The 21,861-nt window shown below is 40.3% G+C and overlaps 1 protein-coding gene and 1 non-coding gene across 2 annotated transcripts; both read left to right on the top strand.

The window, feature by feature from the left end:
- The first annotated feature begins 506 nt into the window (after positions 1-506).
- Positions 507-10,187, top strand: LOC131316480 (subtilisin-like protease SBT5.6). Its single transcript, XM_058345866.1, has 10 exons — positions 507-732; positions 982-1,174; positions 1,271-1,453; positions 2,379-2,490; positions 4,856-5,417; positions 5,841-5,941; positions 6,040-6,397; positions 6,661-6,874; positions 8,247-8,605; positions 9,873-10,187. Exons 1-10 carry the CDS (start codon positions 616-618, stop codon positions 10,050-10,052), a joined length of 2,379 nt encoding a protein of 792 aa, XP_058201849.1. The 5' UTR covers positions 507-615; the 3' UTR covers positions 10,053-10,187.
- On the top strand, positions 4,303-4,415 carry LOC131318280 (small nucleolar RNA snoR100). Its single transcript, XR_009197607.1, has one exon. It is a non-coding gene; the product is annotated as a small nucleolar RNA snoR100 (small nucleolar RNA).
- Positions 10,188-21,861: the final 11,674 nt, after the last annotated feature.

The raw sequence follows: 21,861 nt of genomic DNA, 5'->3' as shown, positions 1-21,861 counted from the left end.
TGGTGATGAAAATTGATTTTCACGCTCCACTTTTTACTGATAGTGATATCCTGCATTTCATTAAATTGTTTGCAGCGAAAACAAAATAGATGCACTTTGGAGAAGATTTAGTTCATATTATATTGATTAAAAGACAAAAACATAACTGCCTTCAATCTACATAATAAGGGAGAACGGTTTTTTAATCTTATCTCTCTATAAATTCTAACCATGGATTTGCTCTATAAATCCTATGGCTCTCTCTCTCTCTCTCTCAAATAATATTAATTGCACAATTGCCACTAATTAGATATCACGTTGCGTCGTGCCTTCGGACACGAGCAAAACCCTAGTAATATGAACAAAGTAGAGCGCCATCAGTAAAAAGTGGAGCGCGAAAATCAAAATCCATAGTGATAATTTACTCTGAAATTGAATCTACGTGGTATGGCCCCATCGAAAATATTGACCATAATACCCTTGCACTTTAGTCAAATACTAGTATGACAATTGGGCTTGCTGTTCTTGGCCAATTAAGGATAAACCATATTCATTCAGGATTCTATATACACTATTATCTACAAATAAATTCATCTATATCATCTTGTATATGTGTATCTATATATAGACCAGCCTATGATTGGGTATTCACTGAATCCACTGACAACTATGAAGGAATCTCCAGCTTTCTCTCTCCTCCTCCTCCTCGTCCTCCTCCTCCTCCCTCTGTTAGCCTCGTGTGTTGAAAGACAGGTTTTTCCTTTCACGATGATGCTTTTCAAATAAATAAATCATATATAACACTACACTGGAATATACGTTTCAAAATTAATCTGTTCTCCGGCTCTAATCCATTCTTTATAAGAGCATATTTCGTGAATTTCGCTTATTTCAAAATTTGCAACGCATTGAGCGTGGAATGCTTTTCTTTTTTTGTAGCAGGCCATAAAATACATATCTACGTATGGTTTTATGCGTCACCTAATTCAGTGATGATTACAGGTGTGTATAGTATATTTTGGAGAACACAGTGGAGAGAAAACAGTGAATGAAATCGAAGAAAACCATCACTCTTATATATACTCTGTTAAGAAAACAGAGGAAGAAGCCAGAGCATCTCTGCTTTATAGTTACAAGAATAGTATCAATGGCTTCGCGGCATTGCTCACCCCAGACGAAGCCTCGAAACTCTCTGGTAAGCAATAACTTCAATGGATTCCCTTGGAAACTAATACTCAATCTCTCCATAATTTACCTATGTATCTAAATTACTTATTTTTTGGAGGGACAGAATTGGAAGAAGTGGTATCAGTGTTTAGAAGCGACCCAACAAAGTACTCATTGCAAACTACAAGATCATGGGAATTTGTAGGCTTAGAAGAGGGAGAGGAATTGAACAACGATATGAACAAAGATGAATTGTTGTTGAAAGCCAGATATGGAAGAGATGTCATTGTTGGCCTCTTGGATAATGGTAATGCAAACCTCTAGTCAGTGCATCAAATTCAATTTTTCAAAATACGTTTTGATATCCGTATCGAGTGTCCATGTACATATACGTGATACGAGCATGTAACAGTATTAAACAAATATTGTTTGATTCTAATATAATTTTTTGAAGTTTATACCAATATCAAGTGTCTCATATCTCAGACACGTACTTATCCGGGGAAAAAATCTTTAACACATATCAGCCAACTAATTGACATATATCATCGCTATTAAAACCTTGATATGAGCAAATGTTGTACATTTCATATCTCTAATTATATACCTACCGATGACTTTTCGTACAGAGATCCTTGTAGAAAATGATGTGATCCCTTTTTTAATCTTATTTTTCAAATGAAATTGGCTCAACATTGTACATTTCATATCTCTAATTATATACCTACTGATAGCATTTCATACAGAGATTCTTGTAGAAAATGATGTTATCCCTTTTTTAATCTTGTTTTTCCAATGAAATTGGCTCCCATTGCGGTTTATAATTTTGAAAATAAAAGTCATATCACTCTGACGAACTTAGTGTTAAAGGTTACACAGGTAATTAAATTATATTTTTATATAGGGCACAAGTTTTTGTATATCTATTACTACTATTTTGAATATCAACCTGTAGAATCTATCAAAGAAAGTGATTTTGGCACTCCACATTTAGCAACTAGCACTCCATTTTTGTTTTTATCCTACGTGAAGTAACCAAATTGCCCTTTATGATAGTGTTTATCCACTTTTTTACACATAGAAGGGTATTGTTGTAATTTCAAATAAACAAAAAACAACAATTAAAATGTCAATGGCTAAAACTAGAATGCCAAAATCTTTTTCTATCTACTAATTCATTAGCAAGAGGCAGCATAATGATCTCTTTGACGAATGAATATGGTAATTGTCAGGTGTCTGGCCAGAGTCAAGTAGCTTCAGTGATGAAGGAATGGGACCCATTCCAAAGTCTTGGAAAGGAATCTGCCAGAGTGGTGATGCTTTTAACTCGTCAAACTGTAATAAGTGAGTTCCTATATACTGTATATGTTGCAATGTGAACTCCAGGTAGCTAGATAATTTTGATTTTCACAATGTGATATAAAGGTTCACTCAATATATCATTGTTTTCCAATTTCCATTCTTGTTCGCAGAGGAGATAACAGAAATCCAAGAACAAAACATATATGCCCTATGAGCTGATTTAATGTCAGTCAGCAGATGCTGGGATGTTCACTTATTTGTTTAATGTCCCAGTTTAATTAATATGATTAGTACTGTTGGAGAGAGAGAACACTTTAGCCAGAAAGACTTCTTGTTTTTCTTCTTCGGAAGAAAACCGGATCACCACATGAAACACTGAGCAAGAGATTTCTTTTCTGCTGATAGAATGAGGAAGGTAAAGATCTCTCGCTGCTCTTTAACTATCCCTTGTAACGTTAGTTGATTCAACCATCAAGTCGTGTAACACCAACCAACCTTTTTTGAAAGATAGTGAAAAATGAACCATAGTTTTTGGATCAAAAAGAAATCACTATGAGTCCACGACCATCAAAAGGTCATGAACAAATATTGACTTGTCACAATCGAAATAGGAAGGACGAGAAGAAGATGAATTAGATTTAACGTTCATCTTGGAAACATGCTTTAATTCATGGTAACAAACTATAGGAGCACTCGAGCATATATTATTTCTTTGGGCAACACTACAGACGTAGATGGACACGACTTTAGGGCATAGATATGTCCAAAGTTGTCTGATGCATATGAATTCCTTATGGGATATGTGAGAGCCACAAAAGGAGAAAGTGGTATCATGAACACTATTTAACTTGGAGGCATTTTCCTCGGAAAGCACTATCAGGGCCTGCCATAGTGTCTTTACATTACAGACCTAGTTGGATTGGTTTGTGGACATGTTATCCTTGTAGCTTTGTCCATTACATTCAAAACAAGGAAAATTATCTCTCACCATCCATATGGACCATAGGCTGACTGCTTTTGGATTTTTCCTTTGCCATCTTGTGAACTTCTATGCATTTGAATCAGACCCTCAAATCATAGCCAGATCAATCTGTCAAGGTTTTGGAATTACCCAATAATTTATGGGACCACCACATACTTTATATAGCGGACAGGGATCGATTGGGTAGAACTGAAATCATTTGTTTTAGTTTGCATTTGCAGAATTAATCGAGTTATAGGCTGTATGGAATTTTAGGCACTATGATCTGTAGCGTGTGAAATGGAAGGCAGTACTAAACACAGGAAGAAAGAACCAAGTGGTTTAATTCGGTTCATCACCTTTGAATGCTTTCAAATTCCTGGTTAAGAAGTCTATTCTTATCGAAGACAGTATTCGATTTTTTTCCTTTCATTCTATGAGCCGTGGCGGTTGAGTTCAGCTTAACTATACCATTCAAGTGATGATGAACCTCTAAAAGGTAGGTTATTCAAAACAGATAGCATGATTTCAATTTTCATGCATTATCTTTACAATAAAGTACCACAGCAAGCGGATCAAAAAACATAAAATTTTAAAGTACCATAGCAATGTTTGGATACTAACGGATGTGAAACAATATCATATTTGCATGAAATTAATTATATTCTGTGTCGTACAAGATACATATGTATTTGATGGTCAATTTTTTTGTCATCCTAACATTAGGCTAAATCATTAGTCATGAAACGTACACAACTTGTGGGGATATTTTAGGCTCTGTACAAATATATAGTCATGGCTTTTTTTGTTTTTATAACATCATTCTTTCAAGTTTTTTTTTTGCGGTAAATATCATTCTTTCAAGTTTGCAGTGTGCTTTCCGATAATCTGGACTATGAATGAAGTATGGTAATGTGCACAGAAAATAATTTGGGTTTCTAGACTTGTCCTCTCTGATGTCTTTCGGCTTTTGATTTGATTTGGGGGTATGATTAATTCCACAACAAAACGTTCATTTAGCTCCTCGGTTCTTGGAGGTATAGGGGCCCACTATTTCAGTGGTGTTCCAAGAGCAGCCACTTTGTGCATATATTGTCAAAGATTAGGTCTGTCTTCAATCCTACCCCACCCATACTTGCAATGATTGAGAACTAGATGGTTCTTCTGTGATGGTATTATTTCAAGTTTGCGTCAAACTTCAATTTTCATGGTTGCACAAGGTTCTGCCAGAATCACTTAGGTTTTCGACTATTCAATTTGAGGCATCTGTAGAATTTGAAACTCAAAAGTTTACATATCACCGTGATAAAAAGGTATTAAAAAAAGAAAAGAAAAATGAGCTGCAGGCATATATGCAGCTGCCTAAATTACATTATATACCCAAAACATTCAAGCAATCGCATTTATCACCACACCTACCATGCTCACACCAATGTATTTTGGCAGGAAGCTAATCGGAGCCCGATACTACCTCAAAGGATACGAGCAATACTATGGGCCTCTGAACACTTCCCAGGAATACCGATCCCCCCGTGACAAGGACGGTCATGGGACCCACACATCATCCACGGTGGGCGGACGCAGGGTCTCCAACGTTTCCGCCCTTGGCGGATTTGCCCGCGGCACTGCCTCAGGAGGCGCACCGCTAGTCCATCTGGCAATGTACAAGGTTTGTTGGCCTATCCCAGGGAAAGGAAAAGAGGAAGGAAACACATGCTTTACTGAGGACATGTTGGCGGCAATTGATGATGCCATTCGCGATGGAGTTAATGTGCTTAGCATATCAATTGGGACGTCTAAGCCTACCAATTATACTGAGGATGGGATTGCAATTGGGGCTCTTCATGCTGTTAAGAAAAATATTGTGGTGGCTTGTAGTGCTGGAAACAATGGACCGACCCCATCGACATTGTCAAATCCAGCCCCTTGGATCATCACTGTTGGGGCTGGCAGCGTGGACCGGGCATTTTTGGCGCCTCTTGTGCTAGGCAATGGCATGAAAATTGAGGTAACATTTTGCGAATTAATACTCCATTTGTTTCATCTCAAATATTTATTGATGAATGATAGCTGTAGTGAAAGTTTTAGCGTTGGCAAGAAACTGATTTGTTACGTATCAAAAATAAAAAATAAACTTAGCAAAAAGAATAAAAAGAATCTGATTTGTCTTTAATAGCTTATTTATTTTCTGATTGAATGTGTTGATAAGAAGTTGAGGATGAACCAAAAGGGCCAGCATTCCCTTTTCGGAAATGAGAAAATGCACACCATGTTGGAAGAATAAAAAATATGCGTATTTTCTTTGATTCTCTGAAGTGCATACAACATTTGAAAAAAAAAATTATTTTGCGGCATAATTAGTTTTTTTTTATAAGCTGTTGGATTGATTGATTGGTTGTAACTCACCTTTTGTTATTTCGCTAATATACAGGGGCAAACAGTTACTCCATACAAGCTGGAGGAGAAAATGTACCCACTAGTTTGTGCAGCACAAGTAGTTTCTCCAGATGTGCCCAAAAGTTATATTGCTGGGTATTAATCTTTCTCCCAGTTTTATTTTTAATTAAGTACAATTTTGAGACCATTTTAGTTATATATATAAAATAAAATAAAAAACCTTGGTTTCGCAGGCAATGCCTACCTGGTTCTCTTTCACCAGAGAAAACCAAAGGGAAGATTGTGATGTGCTTGAGAGGAAATGGGACTAGAGTTGGAAAAGGGGAGGAGGTGAAGAGGGCTGGTGGCATTGGTTTTGTTTTAGGAAATAGTCCGGCCAATGGAGCCGAGTTGGCAGCGGATGCTCATCTTCTTCCAGCAACAGCCGTGAATTCGGATGACGCAATCAAGATTCTCAAGTATATCAATTCGACAAGGAATCCGACAGCATATATCATTCCAGCAAGGACTGTACTAAATTGGAAACCCGCACCATTCATGGCCGCCTTCTCAAGCCAAGGTCCAAATGTAATTACCCCTGATATTCTCAAGGTACCGGTTTCTTGTATTTATCTTAAATTTAAAAAATTTATAAGCTGATAAAAGAATGAAGTTGAGGGTAGGCCTATGGGCCCAATCTTTAGACCTGAACAATCACAACTGTTAGACCTAAACGTATTGCACGATTTTCGTGTTACGATACCATGATTTAAGACCGTGATGTAGTAAGTTGTATGAAACTTCGGTTAATTTTGACTAACTTCATTTTCCTAATTTTATATTCGTTTTTCATTTTTTTGGCTATTGCTTTGCAGCCCGATATAACGGCACCAGGACTGAATATATTGGCAGCATGGAGTGAAGCATCATCCCCTACAAAGGTGGCCGAGGATAATAGAGTGGTTCAGTATAACATTCTTTCAGGAACTTCTATGTCTTGCCCTCATGTGGGTGCTGCAGCTGCCCTTCTCAAAGCCGTTCACCCTACTTGGACCAGTGCCGCCATTAGATCTGCTCTTATAACCACAGGTACAAAACTTGTGCGCACCCTCATTAGTGTTTCTACACGCACAGATTTTGTTAACAGATTCGAAATTTGATATCCAAAGTGAAATCAACTTGTCAAAGTTTATACTCAGACAAACCATCAATAAGACATTTTATAGTACATTTCTGGTTCGACATTTCACACCTTTTTCCAACTTTATGGGACATTTATTTTGTGGGTGAGTAGGGTTTGGCGCTGGCACCACACAGTGAGCCAGGGGCGGCCCAACCGCTAGGCCATTAAGTTTAGATTAAGATGGATATTTAAACTCGTAAAGGCCTCATACTAAGATTTTGTCTTGGCATTCAATGAGGTTAGGTTGTAAATTAATTCTTTAATGGTGTTAGATAATTAACAACATACGATGCCCTGGTCTAGAACTATCATGATTATCACAATACAAACATTAAGCGGAAATCAAAGAATCAAGAACGGCGTACCCGGATCCATTATTACGGAACTTGAGTGATTAATTGAAGCAACCGTAATTTACTAGATCATTAAGCCCTAGGTGGAAGACGGGTTTCTCTCCCTTGCCTTTCTTTCTAGCTCTTTAGTATATCACGTTAATTTGATGAAACCTTAAATGCTTTTTTATAGGCAGGGAGGACTGGTTTCTTTAATGAAATACTCACTTCCCATCAACATCAAAGTAGAGTCTAGTTAGGATTTCTCTGTTTGACTAATAGAATAAAATAAAGATATGGAGAATCCTATTAAACTCATAATCAATATGTGCCATATAAAAATATGTGGGCCACCACAATGACTAAATTAAAATTTAGTCTTACATAGGTCACTCTTGTTTAGAGGCAGCAATGGGGTGTACCCCAAGTTAATAATTTCATTTGTGGATACATCCATGATCGAATCACTTTTATTTTTGTGAAATTTAAGAGAACAGATCGTTAGATAAATTTGCTCCGATCATATGACTACGAGGTGTTATATATTTGCATGGGTTACCTACTCAGTAAACTCGACAAATAAAAGGTTGTCATCACATCTGAAGCCCTGGAATCAGGATGATGTGTTTTGGGTCACAGCAACAATTCCAACTTAATGTCTGGAAACAGAGCATTTCCTTCATCAGTACTAATGTTGAACACTATTTTGGTTCAGAGCTCTTAGCCAAAATGGCATGGATTGGCCTTTCGGTCTGGAGATCTGAAATTTAAGCACCAATTATTGCAATTTAAGCAATGTACCGTCATATCATTCTAGCTAGTATTTTTTTAAATGAAAGTTATGTTTGTGCATAATCTTATTTTTCTGTTTCCACTTTTCATTACTGTTAACCATTAGCTCAATTAACCTTTGTGCCTAATGTTTCGATCACAATTTAAACTGCAGCGGGGCTAAACAACAACATGGGAAAGCCAATAACCGACGCCGCCGGCAACCCAGCAAACCCCTTCCAGTTCGGCTCCGGCCACCTGCGACCAGCAAAGGCGGCAGATCCCGGCCTTGTCTACGACGCCTCTTACACAGACTACCTCCTTTTCCTCTGCGGCAATGGTGTCACAAATCTCAACCCATCGTTCAAATGCCCCAAATCTCTACCCACATCCAACAATCTCAACTACCCATCCCTAGCAATTTCCAAGCTCAATGGCACCATGACCGTTAAGAGAACCGTCACCAATGTGGGCGGCGGCGGCAAGGCTGTGTACTTCTCCTCCGTCAAACCACCAAAGGGGTTCTCTGTTAAGGTATGACCGCTATGCTATTATCTTAAAAGAGATGCGACAAATGGAAAGTGGTGAACACAAACTTCTTACACGGATCGAGGCAGAAATGTGTTAGGAGCCATTCAACAATCTTGGGCTCCGACAAATAATTAAGAGCCCATATACATCGGACAATTTCTAACACATTTGAGTGACTATATGTTTTTCTCAATTTACCATTTGCGGTGTACCAGAACAAGAAAGTGATTCCCGATCGACTGCACGTACAAAACGGAATCACATTTTAACTAAACAGAAATCTGATTCACACACAATTCTACTGATCATAAATTTTGGGTGCATATTAAATAGTAAAGGGGTGGAATCTAGTAAGTTGGTTAAAAATTGGTTCTTGACTAGATTTGTGAAATAATCTCAACACCTGAGTAAGATCTCAGCGAGAAGGCCGAGAACTTATAACAGCTGGATAAGGCATAGATCACTATATATTGTATTCATCATAAAGAGATTCGTATCTTTCCATAAAGACGTACAGGAAATTCAATAACACTAGGGATTCGTAGTTTTCCATAAAGACGTACAGGAAATTCAATAACACTAGGGCCTGTTCAGTGCACGAAAATGAAAAAAAGTACAGAAATATCTGACTCTCTCGAATTTTCTGGATGTTTAGTTAGCAAAAATGTTATGAGACCCACATCTCTAACTTTTCCACTCGGATTAGTTTTTCTCAAAGACTCATCCCGCAAAAAATAAAAGTTTTTTTGCAGGAATCTTATTTTGGCATTAGTTTCCTATGCAATTAAGCAATGGCCTTTTAACTTTTCCACCAATTTCTTCTATCAAATGAACGCATGGAGGAAAATACTTTCCCTTTTCCTTTACGTCACTTCATTATAATTTTCTCGAGAACGACTTTCCTACACAAATTTCTTTGCAAGCGAATGGAGCCTAGTACAACTTGAAATTTTTAGAAGGGAAATGATGTTAGTACAAAAGATTTTCTTTGAAATAACGTGATAGTGACAATATCGTTGAAAATACGGATCAGTATCTATTAACCTATGAATATTTCAGTTTACAATTGAAAGATCACAAACTACTGCATGGTTAGAATGATGTATACAAGTTATGATTGGGATAGAATTACCACAAATCATCACCTGGGAAAATTATATATGAATATTATTTTTGTTTCTTTTTTTTATTGCTTCTTGGGAATTCTTCTTTATTTCTGATTACTAATTAATTTCTCTTTTTTGTCCAACCAACCAAACAAACAAAAAAGGTGTGGCCGCCAATTTTGTTCTTCAACCATGTAGGTCAGAAGAAGAGCTTCACCATAACGGTGAGAGCAAAAGGAAAGGCTGCAGAAACCATAGGAAAAAATGGGCATGCTTTTGGATGGTACACTTGGAATGATGGGGTCCATGTTGTCCGGAGTCCCATGGCTGTATCATTGGCTTAATCGTGTGAAATTATTTTCTTGGTTAATTTTTACCCTTTTTTGTTCTCTTTATTTTGTCTACTTTCTAGTACAAGAAGTAAGATCACATTTTATAAGGAGAAGTATAGTAAAATTATTGAATGCTTTGAATGGAAACTAACGGCCCAATACGATTTCTAATTTCATGTACTTATTTACCAGGAAGGACTCCTTCCGAAGGAGGAAACACTTCCTTTTGGTTTCAAAATTGGACCGGTCTTGGCCCTTTACGTTCCTTAATTCAGGGCCCATTTAGGTTGGGCAAGGATGATATTAGCGTGCGTAAAAAGATTTGGAATCTGCATGACTGGAATTGGGACAAGTTCTCGTTTGCCATTCCTGAGCATATTTCTAATCATATGATGAACAGATTCCAACCCCAAAGGCTGGATACTCAATCGGATGACCTGGCTTGGAATCTTACTTTCAATGGTTTGACCATGAGGAAAGGATCAATCTTTGTAATCAAAATTCAGATTCAATCGAGATTCAATCAAGAACAAGAGAGAGAAAGTTGAACACGAGAAATAGAGAGAGAAAGTAAAGTTGAGTTTTTATTCCACTCAGTCTCAAAATACAGATCTCAGCAATCGCTTTATATCATTCCACTCACTTGCTAATACAGAAGCTAATCCTACTCAGGTTTACTAACAAACTAACCAGCACACTTAACAAACTAACAACCCACTTAAGTCTCTGAAGATGATGTGGCAGAAGGGCCATGATCAGGTGCTTCAGCAACTGAACTCTTACTCCTATACACTCCCCCGCAAACGAAGGGGAGGTTCACTAACCTGAAGTTTGGTCTTGAGTAGCGGAAAAAGATAGACAGACAAAGCTTTAGTAAATAGTCAGCAATTTGGACTTCAGAGGAAACATGATGAAGAACAATCTTTTTGGACATGACTTGCTCTCTAATGAAGTGATAATCAAGTTCAATGTACTTGGTTCGTGCATGAAAGACAAGATTTGAGGCAAGAGCAATAGCAGAGGTGTTGTCACACCATAGCACAGGAGGTATAGAAGAAGAAACATGCAACTCTATAATTCACTGTTGTATCCAAACTAAATCACTTGCAGTTTGAGCCATTGCTCGATATTCGGCCTCAGTTGAAGATCGTGTCACGGTGTGCTGCTTTTTGGCACACCAAGAAACGAGATTAGACCCAGAAATATTGCAAAATCAATAGTAGAATGCCTATCGATGGGATCCCTTGCCCAGTCAGAATCTGCATAGGCAGTAAGAAATAAGGAATTGGGAACAAAGTTAAGCCCTTGAGTGAGAGACCCTTTCATGTATCCACTACAAGAAAAATGAAAATTAGTGACGAAAAAGTGGCGACGAAATTTAATTTTGTCACTAAATGAGTATATTTGGCGACGAAAAAATAAATTAGTCACTATTTTGATAACTTTCGTGACGAAATAATTTCGTCACCAATTATGCCTGTTTAGCGACGAAAAAAATATTTTCGTCACTAAAGGTACCCATTTGGCGATAAAATACATTTTTCGTCGCCGAAAGCTTAAAAAAGGTGACAAAATTATTTTTTGTCGCCAAAGATAATCATTTGGTGACAAAAAATATATTTCGTCGCCAAATGTGAGCAATTTAGTAACGAAATATTTTTTTCGTCACCAAATGCTTAACTTTGGTGACGAAAAATAATTTCGTCACCATTTTAACGATTTCAGCGACAAAAAATATATTTCGTTGTCAAATGGGTACCTTTCGTGACGAAATTTATGAATTGCGCTTTGTCACTAAATGTATTTCGGACATAACTCTTTACTAAAATCTCCGATTGAGATAATTCAAATTGGGTTTGAACAATAACTCAATTGCCTACAACTTTCATGTTTATCAAAATTGCTAATTTTAATGTTTAAAGGTCCAAAATTACATTCGAAATATATTTTCATGTTAAACATATGTGTTATATATTAGATATTTCAAATATTTACTGAAAAGTGTGTGTAGTGCAGTTGGTTGGAACTTGCACGAAAAACTCAAGGGACTCGGGTTCGAAACCCAGCAGGAGTAAGAAAGATGGATTTCTTTTCCCATATGAAAACATCTTTCGCAACGAAAAGTTTCGTCACCGATTTCTTATATTAGTGACAAAAAATTTCGTCACCAATGTGACCCATCGGTGACGAATTTTTTCGTCGTCAAAAAGCACAATAAGTGAGGAAAAAAATTTCGTCATCAATTATTTACTTTTTGGTGACGAAATATTTCGTCATCAAAAGGCACTATAGGTGACGAAAAATAGATTTCGTCACCAGGTAGGAATCCTCGACAACCTTTAGTCGACAAATTTTTTTTCGTCACCTATATTATTTGTGACGAAAAACATGTAATTTGTGACGATTTTCATTCGTCACCCAATTAAATTTTTCTTGTAGTGATCTGAGGATCCTTTTGACAGCTATGAAATCACTGAGCCTAGGAGAATGCATATGCTGACGTGCTACATTCACAGAAAATGAAATTTTTGGTTTGGTGAGGGTAAGATATTGTAAGGAGCCCACAATAGTTGTGCATAAAGAAGCATCTAGAAATATCGAATTTAGATCTGGTAGACTAGGCTTTACTGAAGATGGAGAATCACTAGGCTTACACTCTATCTGTGAGCACACGCCCCTAAAAATCTGATGTTTGTCAAGTGCGCCCTTTTGGAAAAGCGTGGCAAAACGCTCAATTCAGAGTCGCCATTTGGATTTTTGTGGTATGCCACCCAAGGAACCGAACTTGAAACGCTTGCTACGTTGTTTGATTTTGAAAAAAAAGCATAGATTGGTCCGTCGTCACCTTGAAATCTGAGGTTCAGGAGCCAGGTTACAAGAGGGGAAGGGTTTTAAGGCACCCCTCTCGCCCAATCCGAAGATCGGTCTCTACTTGGGCATTTGTAAAACATTTGATTCTCTCTCATTAATCAATTTTAAGCCAATTAGGGTGGGTGAATAGTTAAAAGGGATAAAAACTGTAACATGTTGGCAGGATGTGACAAATGGCATGCTCGCTTATTCAAACAATTAGTATAGGATGAAAACAGACTGGACGGCACTGTTCTGGAGTGACGCGCGCAGGAAGAAACCAGTATGCACTAATCAAGTCACTGCATGCTAACTAGACCTGCGTACGCCACTATAGAACACGCGCACGCTTGTAAGATCAAACCCACAGTTCTTATTTTCAACCCTCTGGGCTCTGGAAATGACCAGTGCACACCCAGGACAAACCAAACAGTTTATAGACAGTTTAATGTACAGTTCTGAAGCAATTGAATGGGCTCAGAGGCCACCAAAAGAATAAAACACCCCATAAACAGTGTGGGGATAAAAATAGAGGCCAAGGCCTAGTTACCATGCAAAGGACAGCCATTGGTCAGGGCTGGACCTGCATGTGCCGGTAAACCATTGTAGAACGCAGGTTTGAGCCCTCTGATTAGTGCTTGGCTTTACATTTTCTGGGTTCTGAGACACATTCAGAAAGACCCATAGGTATTTTATTGCAGCAGATATTTATTGAAATACAACTAACAGTTCAAGCAAAGGAAAAACAATAAATCTGGTTTTAACATGCTCACAGTGATGTATAAATATGTTAAAACATAACATAACTAGATACCAATCCCCACGCCAGTTCTGCACGTACTATCAGGGACTGGCGTACACGAGCTTACGACTGGCGCACGCTGATTCTAGCCAGAAACAGTTTTTGAAACCTTGCCAGCTTTAGGGCCAGGACTGGTATTGATTACCAGCCTTAACCCTGCCAACCCTCCTCAAGGATCAGAATAGGGAGAAATACCAAGGTGTTATACCTTTGGCTTTTGAGTTTGAAAGGGATTTGAGCTTGAGCTTGCTTGTTTGAGGCTTAAATGGATGGGCTTGATGGATGATTGTGGTGCTTGACAAAGGCTTTCTTATCTAAGAAAGTGAGCAACAAGGAGTTGGGGATGAAACTTTATGGTAGGGAAACCTTGGAACTTTTTTGAACTTGGTGAATCCTTGGCAAGGGTGAGAGAGAGGAGCATATATAGAGGATGGGGTGAGAGAGAGGTGTAAACTAGCCAAGAATGGCTAGCCTTGCTTCCCTCCAAAGGCTTCCCTCTCATTGGATGAGAGGGAAAGGTGATAGGAGATGTGGGAGAGAGGGGAGACATCTCCCTGTTCGAGGTTCACTCCCCAGATGAATAAATAGGGTCAAGGGTGCCCCAAAAGTCCTGTGATCATGGTTGAATAAAGGTGATGAGACTAGGTTTGACCGGCGTATGCAGGTAGCTAACCTGCGTGCGCGGGTCCAAGCCTGGTCAACAGTCAAAACTAACCGATGACTGACATGTGGCAAGTGGATCAGCACACGCTGATGTGGGACCAACGTATGCATAATAACATTCCCAGGGTGCTCTTGATCTTTTTCATCATCGGAGAATCAAATACCGTAAGTAAACTAATTTGGGAAGCCTAGATTGGGGCATCTACAATAGCCCCTCTTTGACGGAACTTAGAGCACCATTGAGTCGGTACTGGTAATGTCAAAGATTTCTAGACATCCCTCAAGGCTATCCAAAACAAAGAACACTAACAAAGTAGACATGTAAACTTAAGGAACCTGATTGGTGGAATGGGCCGGCGGTCCATCGCCAGGGGTGAAAGTAGAATTGCACAGAACAGGCTATGGTTGTGGATCAAATAGAAAGGGGCGGGTGGACCATCATCGCATCGGTCCCGCAGAAGATTTCATCGCATCCTTTGGAATGCCTCAACGTTGATTGGATTTGCCAATGCCCTAACACTAACGGTAGAACGCCTCAATGTGCTTTGAGTTGCCAATGCCCCAACACTAATGGTAAAACGCCTCAACATGCTTTGATTTGCCAGTGCCCCAACACTGACGGTAGAACGCCTCAATGTGCTTTGAGTTGCCAATGCCTCAACACTGACGGTAGAATGCCTCAACGTGCTTTGATTTGCCAATGCCCCAACATTGACAGTAGATCACCTCAACATGCTTTGATTTGCCAGTGCCCCAACACCAATGGTAGAACACCTCAACGTGCTTCGAGTTGCCAATGCACTTTCCTGCTTTTGACATTTGATATACAATATGCAACGATAATGTATGCTAAACACATATGTACAAATTGAAAATGCAAACATAGAGAAGGGCAGCTCCTAGGGAAGGGATGACACAAACGACGACCAGGACAAGCCTGACGATTGAAGGCTACCACTGAGCCACACTTTTACTTTCCTGCTTTGAGTTGAGATTCGAGCCTGCGCGCCCAAGTAGAAAACTTTTGAGTGGGTCAGAGCACCCTTTGACTTGTTTGATTTGCTTTTGTATTGGGCCAATGTATCCCTCTATACTTGATGTCTCGCTGTTTTGATTATGGATGCCATAGCGGCGCGGTGAAAGTTGCATTACCTTTGGCTCATTCGAAAGAGAGTATAAACCAACTACTAATATCCAACTTGCATTGATGAGCGAACTAAGTCGACACACAGACATACGCACACGTATAGACTTGCCTAGCTCCGGCAACAAAGGAAGAAGAGTTCTAGGATACGACGGGCTCTTAGACACATGGAAAATAATGAAATTTTGGGCATTAACAGGCCAAAATCCAAAATATCCCTAGACAAAAGAAACTGACACTCACATACAGTCAAATATGTACAATGAATTGTACGAACAAACAAAATCGAGACAAAAGCCCCAAACTGGGAAACAGACCGAAAAAACTTGAAAAATGTCGCAAAGATGGACAACAGATGCAAAAGGAAGACTCGTATAAGTCCCGGACTGAAATTGACACCCCCGTACAGTCACATTAGGCCCACATGACCTGCATGGCAAGGAAAACTTGGCAAACACCAAAGAACAACTTTCGAGGCGTTGCGACTTTGATTTGAACTTGAAATACCCCCACAGGAGTCCAAAATCTTTGCTAGGCGTGACGCCTGCCTACTGCTGTTTGCTGCAGGAATCGAAGAAGCACGTGCAAGTTTGAGGCCAACGCGCATCACTTTGAACAAGCGCGCGTAAACCTCAAACTAGCGCGCATAACTGCAAGTCCGTTGTAGTTGTTCACACCAGGATCCGCTGACTTAGAATAAACTGTGAGCCCGTTAGGGCCTCTAGCATTTCGTTCTGTTTTTTATGCTTCAAATTATTTTAAGGCTTTGTGCTCAGCTTTGAAATTGAAGTAGTAGTTTGCATTAAACTTGAAAGACGAAAGGTTTCTCCCTTCTGATTCTCCAACGAAGCTTGTCTTGTTCTTGACCTTTCTTAACCTTTGATGTGTACCAAAACGTCAACCATGGACCCAATTGATAGATTATAACTGAGTCTCGAAAAGAGACTACCTACGTATCCCCTTCTGAGGAATTAGATCAAAATGCAGTTCAGGCTAAAGTTACTCTCGAGTGTTTACCTCACCTTTTACACACTAACTTTTGCCGAGTACCACCCACTCGGGTTTTCTGTCTAGCGAGCTTTTGACTATTGCCAATTCATTTTTTCCTAGATCGCCTTTATAGGTTTTCGGTCTAGCAGACTGCTCTAACTTTTGCTTGGAACTGCCCACCCTTAGGGTTTTCAGCCCAACGAGTCTCTCTTAGGGAAAAGCACCACTTATATTGATCCAGGTTGGCCATGGTATTGAATTCGTCGCCATCGACGTCAGTGATCTTTGGTCGCAGCCCCAGATAAAATGGCTTTGTTAATGAAAGATCAAAAGCACTTCGGCTGAAACTTCTTGCTCCGGGTCATTTTTACACTTTCTCAATTGTGCCTGGCGGAATGCCACTGTTGCTGTTTTGAGCATGGTATGAGGCATGGAGCCTTCTGAGCTTTTGCTTTACATGGTGCGTCATCCAGTAGCAGGGGCTTTGATGCTTGGTTATCTTAGGAGCGGCACCAAGCATGTCTTTTGTGAGACCAAGCCAAGCCGCCGATGAACTCTTCGAGCCTGTCTGACCGGGTGCAATGCTCCTCTGGGAAAGTGTTGAGCAAATTTGAACCATTTCGGAGGTCTACCTCATCTTTCAAGTTTATTGAAACTACTATTTCAATTATAGGCTGAGCATGCCTTTCGTTTTCCCTTTCGGCAAGGGAACACATTTCCTTGAGGATGATCCCATCGAAACCTATCCCTTCGTCAACAGGGTCAACACAGTTTATATGAAAGCTAACAAAGTACTTAGAAGTAGGATAATGCATTTAAAAATAAAGCCCCTCGAGGTAGCCAAGTACAACAAAAGACTCGAATTAAAAATAGAAGCTACGTCATGGAGGGCCAAGAGACACAAACTCCGATTCAGAGCTAGAACTTAGACAACTTGACAGACACTGTGTCAGACTCAAATTCTCAAATTCAAAAGTGTCAATGGAAAATAGAATCGCTTTGAAATGCAATTTTTAAAGTTACTCTTGGCTTCCTCGCAGAGTGGTGGGATCTAGAGGTCATCGAGCCCAAGCAACAACACTTCGGTTTCCTCAACTTCTTCAACCAAACCTACTTGGTGCTCCCTTGATCAATAGACTTCAGCTCGTCAGTCCCTTCCTTCGATTGATCGGCTCGGTCCTCAACCAATGCTTTCCAGCTTTCAGCCCCATCTTCTGTTCTACAACTTAGGCCATCATGCCAACCTCGTGTTTAGACGGGATAGGCATAGTTGGTTTAGGTTGGTTTTAAGGGACGATATAGTGGCTAGGGTTAAATATGGTGAAGCTCGGGTTGATTTGAGTGGAGGTGATAGATATCTGACCAACCAGAGGGTTAGATTGGTGTTGAGGCAAGGAGTTGGAAATGACATTGGGCTTTGGCGGCGTTTGAATAGTGCCATTGTCAATGAGATCTTGTATCTCATGTCGGAGACGCAAGCAGCTATCAGTGAGATGGCCATGCATTTGATGGAAGGCATAGAAATGGTTGGCGTTATAGTTAGCAGGTAGGACCTTGGGCAAAGGAGTTGGGGTCAAAGGCTTGAGATGGCCAGATTGGAAAAGCTTCTCCATCATTGCGGACAAAGGTGCCTCGAAGACAAAGAAACTCAGAGGCTGGGTTCGGGATCGGGAGCTTTGAGTGTTTCGAATTGGGTTGATATCGGTGGCCTAACTGGAGTCGAAAGCCGGAGCATCACTCCCACTTGAAGTTGTATTAGAGTAGTTGCTGCTACCGAACCACGCGTTATTATTCCCAAAATAGGGCCGCGGCTTCACTTTCTGAGTAGAGGAAGAAGAGGACTCTCCTCTTGGTAGAACTCCAGTTTGCAGCGCCTCCTCGATGGCCAAAACAGACTCAAAGAAAGTCACAAAGTTGGCAGATGCTTGAACTTCTTGGCATAGTCAGGCTGTAGGTTGCGGGAGATGATGCGAATCTGATCCCTCTCGTTTGGGCGATCAGTTATAAGGGCGGCCTTAGCCCTCCACCCCTTGATAAAATCAGCAAAGGACTCTTTTGCTTCCATCTTTGTAGACTCCAACTCTCGAGTACTCATCTTGAGTTGAGAGTTGTAATTGTACTGTGAGACAAAGGCAGCCTCTATGTCCTCTCAAGTTCTTCTTTTAGAGACGTCGAGCGATAGAAACTATTGAAAAGCCAGGCCAGAGAGTGTTTGAGGGAACATCTGGGCCATCGCGTCATCCTCGACGCCAAGCAACTTCATAGCAGCATGATAACCCAACAGATGAGTCTTCGTGTCACTGGTCCCATCGAACTTGGAGAAGTCTGGTATTTTGAACCTCTCAGGGAGCCTGGCATTCGGAAAGAGGCAAAGCCGATCCATGTCCAAACCACCAGCCCCTAGTTTTTCAGATTTGGAGACAGTCTCCTCGAGCTTGGCCATCTTGGCTATCAGACCTACCATTTTAGGATCGGGAACAACTGCTTCAGGGTGAGGAACTTGAACTTCAGGCTCGGGATCGGCTCTCTCTTCCTCCATTCTTTCTGCTCTTGGTGGGAGTCACTCATTTATCAACGCACGCAAGTTGGCCATAGAAGCCTCAGCCTGATCGGCCCTTTATTGCATGATTCCCATGTTGTGCTGGTGGTTTGCAAGAATAGTAGTTGGATCCTAAGGAGCATCGGCCATGACGAATGCTTGAGCGGGAGTTGATGACGTCGAGGAAGGAGAGGACGGAGGTGTCTTGGGTGGTGTAGATGGCGGTGAATTTGCCCTTAACTGCCAGAGCTTCCATTGTGACTGACTGAGGAAACAGCCTAGCAAGTCTTCTGTACAAACCCAGTGGACGTTCCCAAGCAGGTTTGGCTATTCTTTTCGGTACTTTCTTTGATGGTGCAATGGCACAAAGCTAGATAGGAAAGCAATTGAAGGCTCAGAGAGTGTCCCTATAATAGTTTATTTTGAAAGAAAGAAGTACAAATGTACACATCCCCGTTAGTGTCGAACTAGGCCCTACAAGACCAACCCCAGCCCCAAATCTCACTCGAGATATTCTTGTACCAAGGGCACCGACAACCATGGGTAAGCCGTGTCAGGTAGGTTAAATCCCGTTTGTAGGATCAGAGCAAATCTCCTTATCATAGACCATCCGAGACAACGCAAAGAGGTTGCTAGAACTTAGAACAAGCATACTCTAAGGCTAGATATGGAACAGAGGAGCCTCGACTCTACTACTAAAGACGAGTCTATCTCATGATGTTCGGATCCTGCCAGAATCATCGAAATTCTTTTCGACGGTGTTTCTTTTGTCTGAAACAACTAACACTAAGAGATGTCAAAATAGTCTAAGCCTTTGACTATTTCATTCTCAAAGTTTCAACTTTGGAGGTGGAACAACTCGGTGTAGATGACGTTATACAGGAACCGAGGCGGTGTAGGCAGCACTGTGCCAGAGCCTGAACGGCGTAAGTGATTAGCACTTAACTTGGGTGGTGTGTATCATGGCATTCTCTTTGTTGTTCCTTATTTTCCGTTTGAAACATTGATCGGGCGTTTTGGACAAGGACCTAGAAAATCTCGATTTTCCAAAGTCTCGTTGATCTAAGGATTTTGAAATTTGATAACGCGCACCATCGAGATGCAAGACTCTTCATCGGGTCATGGCAGCATCCTAACAAACATAAGATAGACTTGACAAGAGACTGCCTAGAAGCCGCCCTATCATGCTCCTACGCAAAACGGTATGTATGTACAGTGCATGCGATAGGGGAAGCAGTAATACGTAGAAAGTACATGGGGGTTAGATGCAAGTAGATCTTACCCTACAGATACTATCTTAGTTTGGAGAGTTCTATTGCTTTGTATATGAAAGGCCAGATTTGGTTTGAGTGGTTCCTCAGGCTAAAGCCACGATATACCTCCCGCTGCAACGCATATTGCAGAGTAACGGTTGAACGGTAGTATGACTTTTCATCATCCAAGGTTGTTGGGCATTCGAGGACCCCGGGCTCCAGTAAACTGTGCCGGTTACCCAAAATACCTCAACGGGGCTAGCCAACATCGATGCACATGAAGGATGCCAAAAGATTGATTAATGAGAGAGAATCGCAACGTTTGCAAAAATGCCTTTTAAAATGTGGCTCACTTTTATTAATCGATACTTGCAGAAAACTACTCAAGTGAACAATCGAAAAAGTCCCAGTCGAGATTGGTCGGATGCGAGGATCCAATTTAATAACCATTCCGTTCTTCCACAGCGCAAAGCTCACTGTTTTAACAGACTTTTACGGGATTGTTCCCAAGCGTATTAATATCCAAGTAAAGACTAATCCAATTTATCCGTAGTAGAGTCGCTATTGTGGGCACACGCCCCTAAAAATTTGATGTTTGTCAGGTGCACCTTTTTGAAAAAATGCGACAAAACGCTCAATTCAGAGTCGCCACTTGGGTTTTTGTTGTATGTCACCCAAGGAACCGAACTTGAAACGCTTGCTACGTTGTTTGATTTTAAAAAAATGCATAAATTGGTCTGTCGTCACCTTGAAATCTGAGGATCAGAAGCTAGGTTAAGAGAGGGGAAGGGTTTTAAGGTACCCTTCTCGCCCAATCCGGAGATTGGTCTCTACTCGGGCATTTGTAAAACATTTGATTCTCTCTCAGTAATCAATTTTTAGCTAATTAGGGCAGGGGAACAGTTAAAGGGGATAAAAACTGTAACATGTTAGCAGGATGTGACAAATGGCATACTCGCTTATTGAAACAATCAGTAAAGGATGAAAATGGACTCCTGTGGGTGTTTCAAATAGACTAGAAAGCACTGTTCTGGAGTGACGTGCGTAGGAAGAAGCCAACATGCACTGATCAAGTCATTGCATGCTGACTAAACCTGCGTACGCCACTATAGAACACACGCACATTAGTAAGCTCAAACCCACAGTTCTTATTTTCAACCCTTTGGGCTCTGAAAATGACCAGTGCACACCCAGGACAAACCAAACAGTTTAATATACAATTCTAAAGCAGTTGAACGGGCTCAGAGGCCGCCAAAAGAATAAAACACCCCATAAACAGAGTGGGGATAAAAACAGAGGCCAAGGCCTAGTTACCATGCAAAGGATAGAAATTGGTTAGCGCTGGACCTGCGTGTGTGGGTAAACCACTATAGCACGCAGGTTTGAGCCCTTTGATCAATGTTTGGCTTTACATTTTCTGGGTTCTAAGACACATTCAGAAAGACCCTAAAGGTATTCTATTGTAGCAGATATATTTATTGAAATACAACTAACAGTTCTAGCAAAAGAAAAAATAGTAAATCTGATTTTAACATGCTCACAGTGATGTATAAATATGTTAAAACATAAAATAACTCGAT

This window comes from Rhododendron vialii, chromosome 2a (assembly GCF_030253575.1).
Source record: "Rhododendron vialii isolate Sample 1 chromosome 2a, ASM3025357v1".
In the NCBI taxonomy this organism is placed as follows: Eukaryota; Viridiplantae; Streptophyta; class Magnoliopsida; order Ericales; family Ericaceae; genus Rhododendron; species Rhododendron vialii.
The sequence above is the reverse complement of the archived record's forward strand: the minus strand, read 5'-3'. Positions and strand labels throughout refer to the sequence as shown.

Coding starts and splice junctions, on each gene's coding strand:
- LOC131316480 (XM_058345866.1), top strand. CDS start 616: ATGATTGGGTATTCACTGAATCCACTGACAACTATGAAGGAATCTCCA. Junction 1,454..2,378: donor TGTTGGCCTCTTGGATAATG/GTAATGCAAACC, acceptor GGTAATTGTCAG/GTGTCTGGCCAGAGTCAAGT. Junction 5,418..5,840: donor GCAATGGCATGAAAATTGAG/GTAACATTTTGC, acceptor GCTAATATACAG/GGGCAAACAGTTACTCCATA.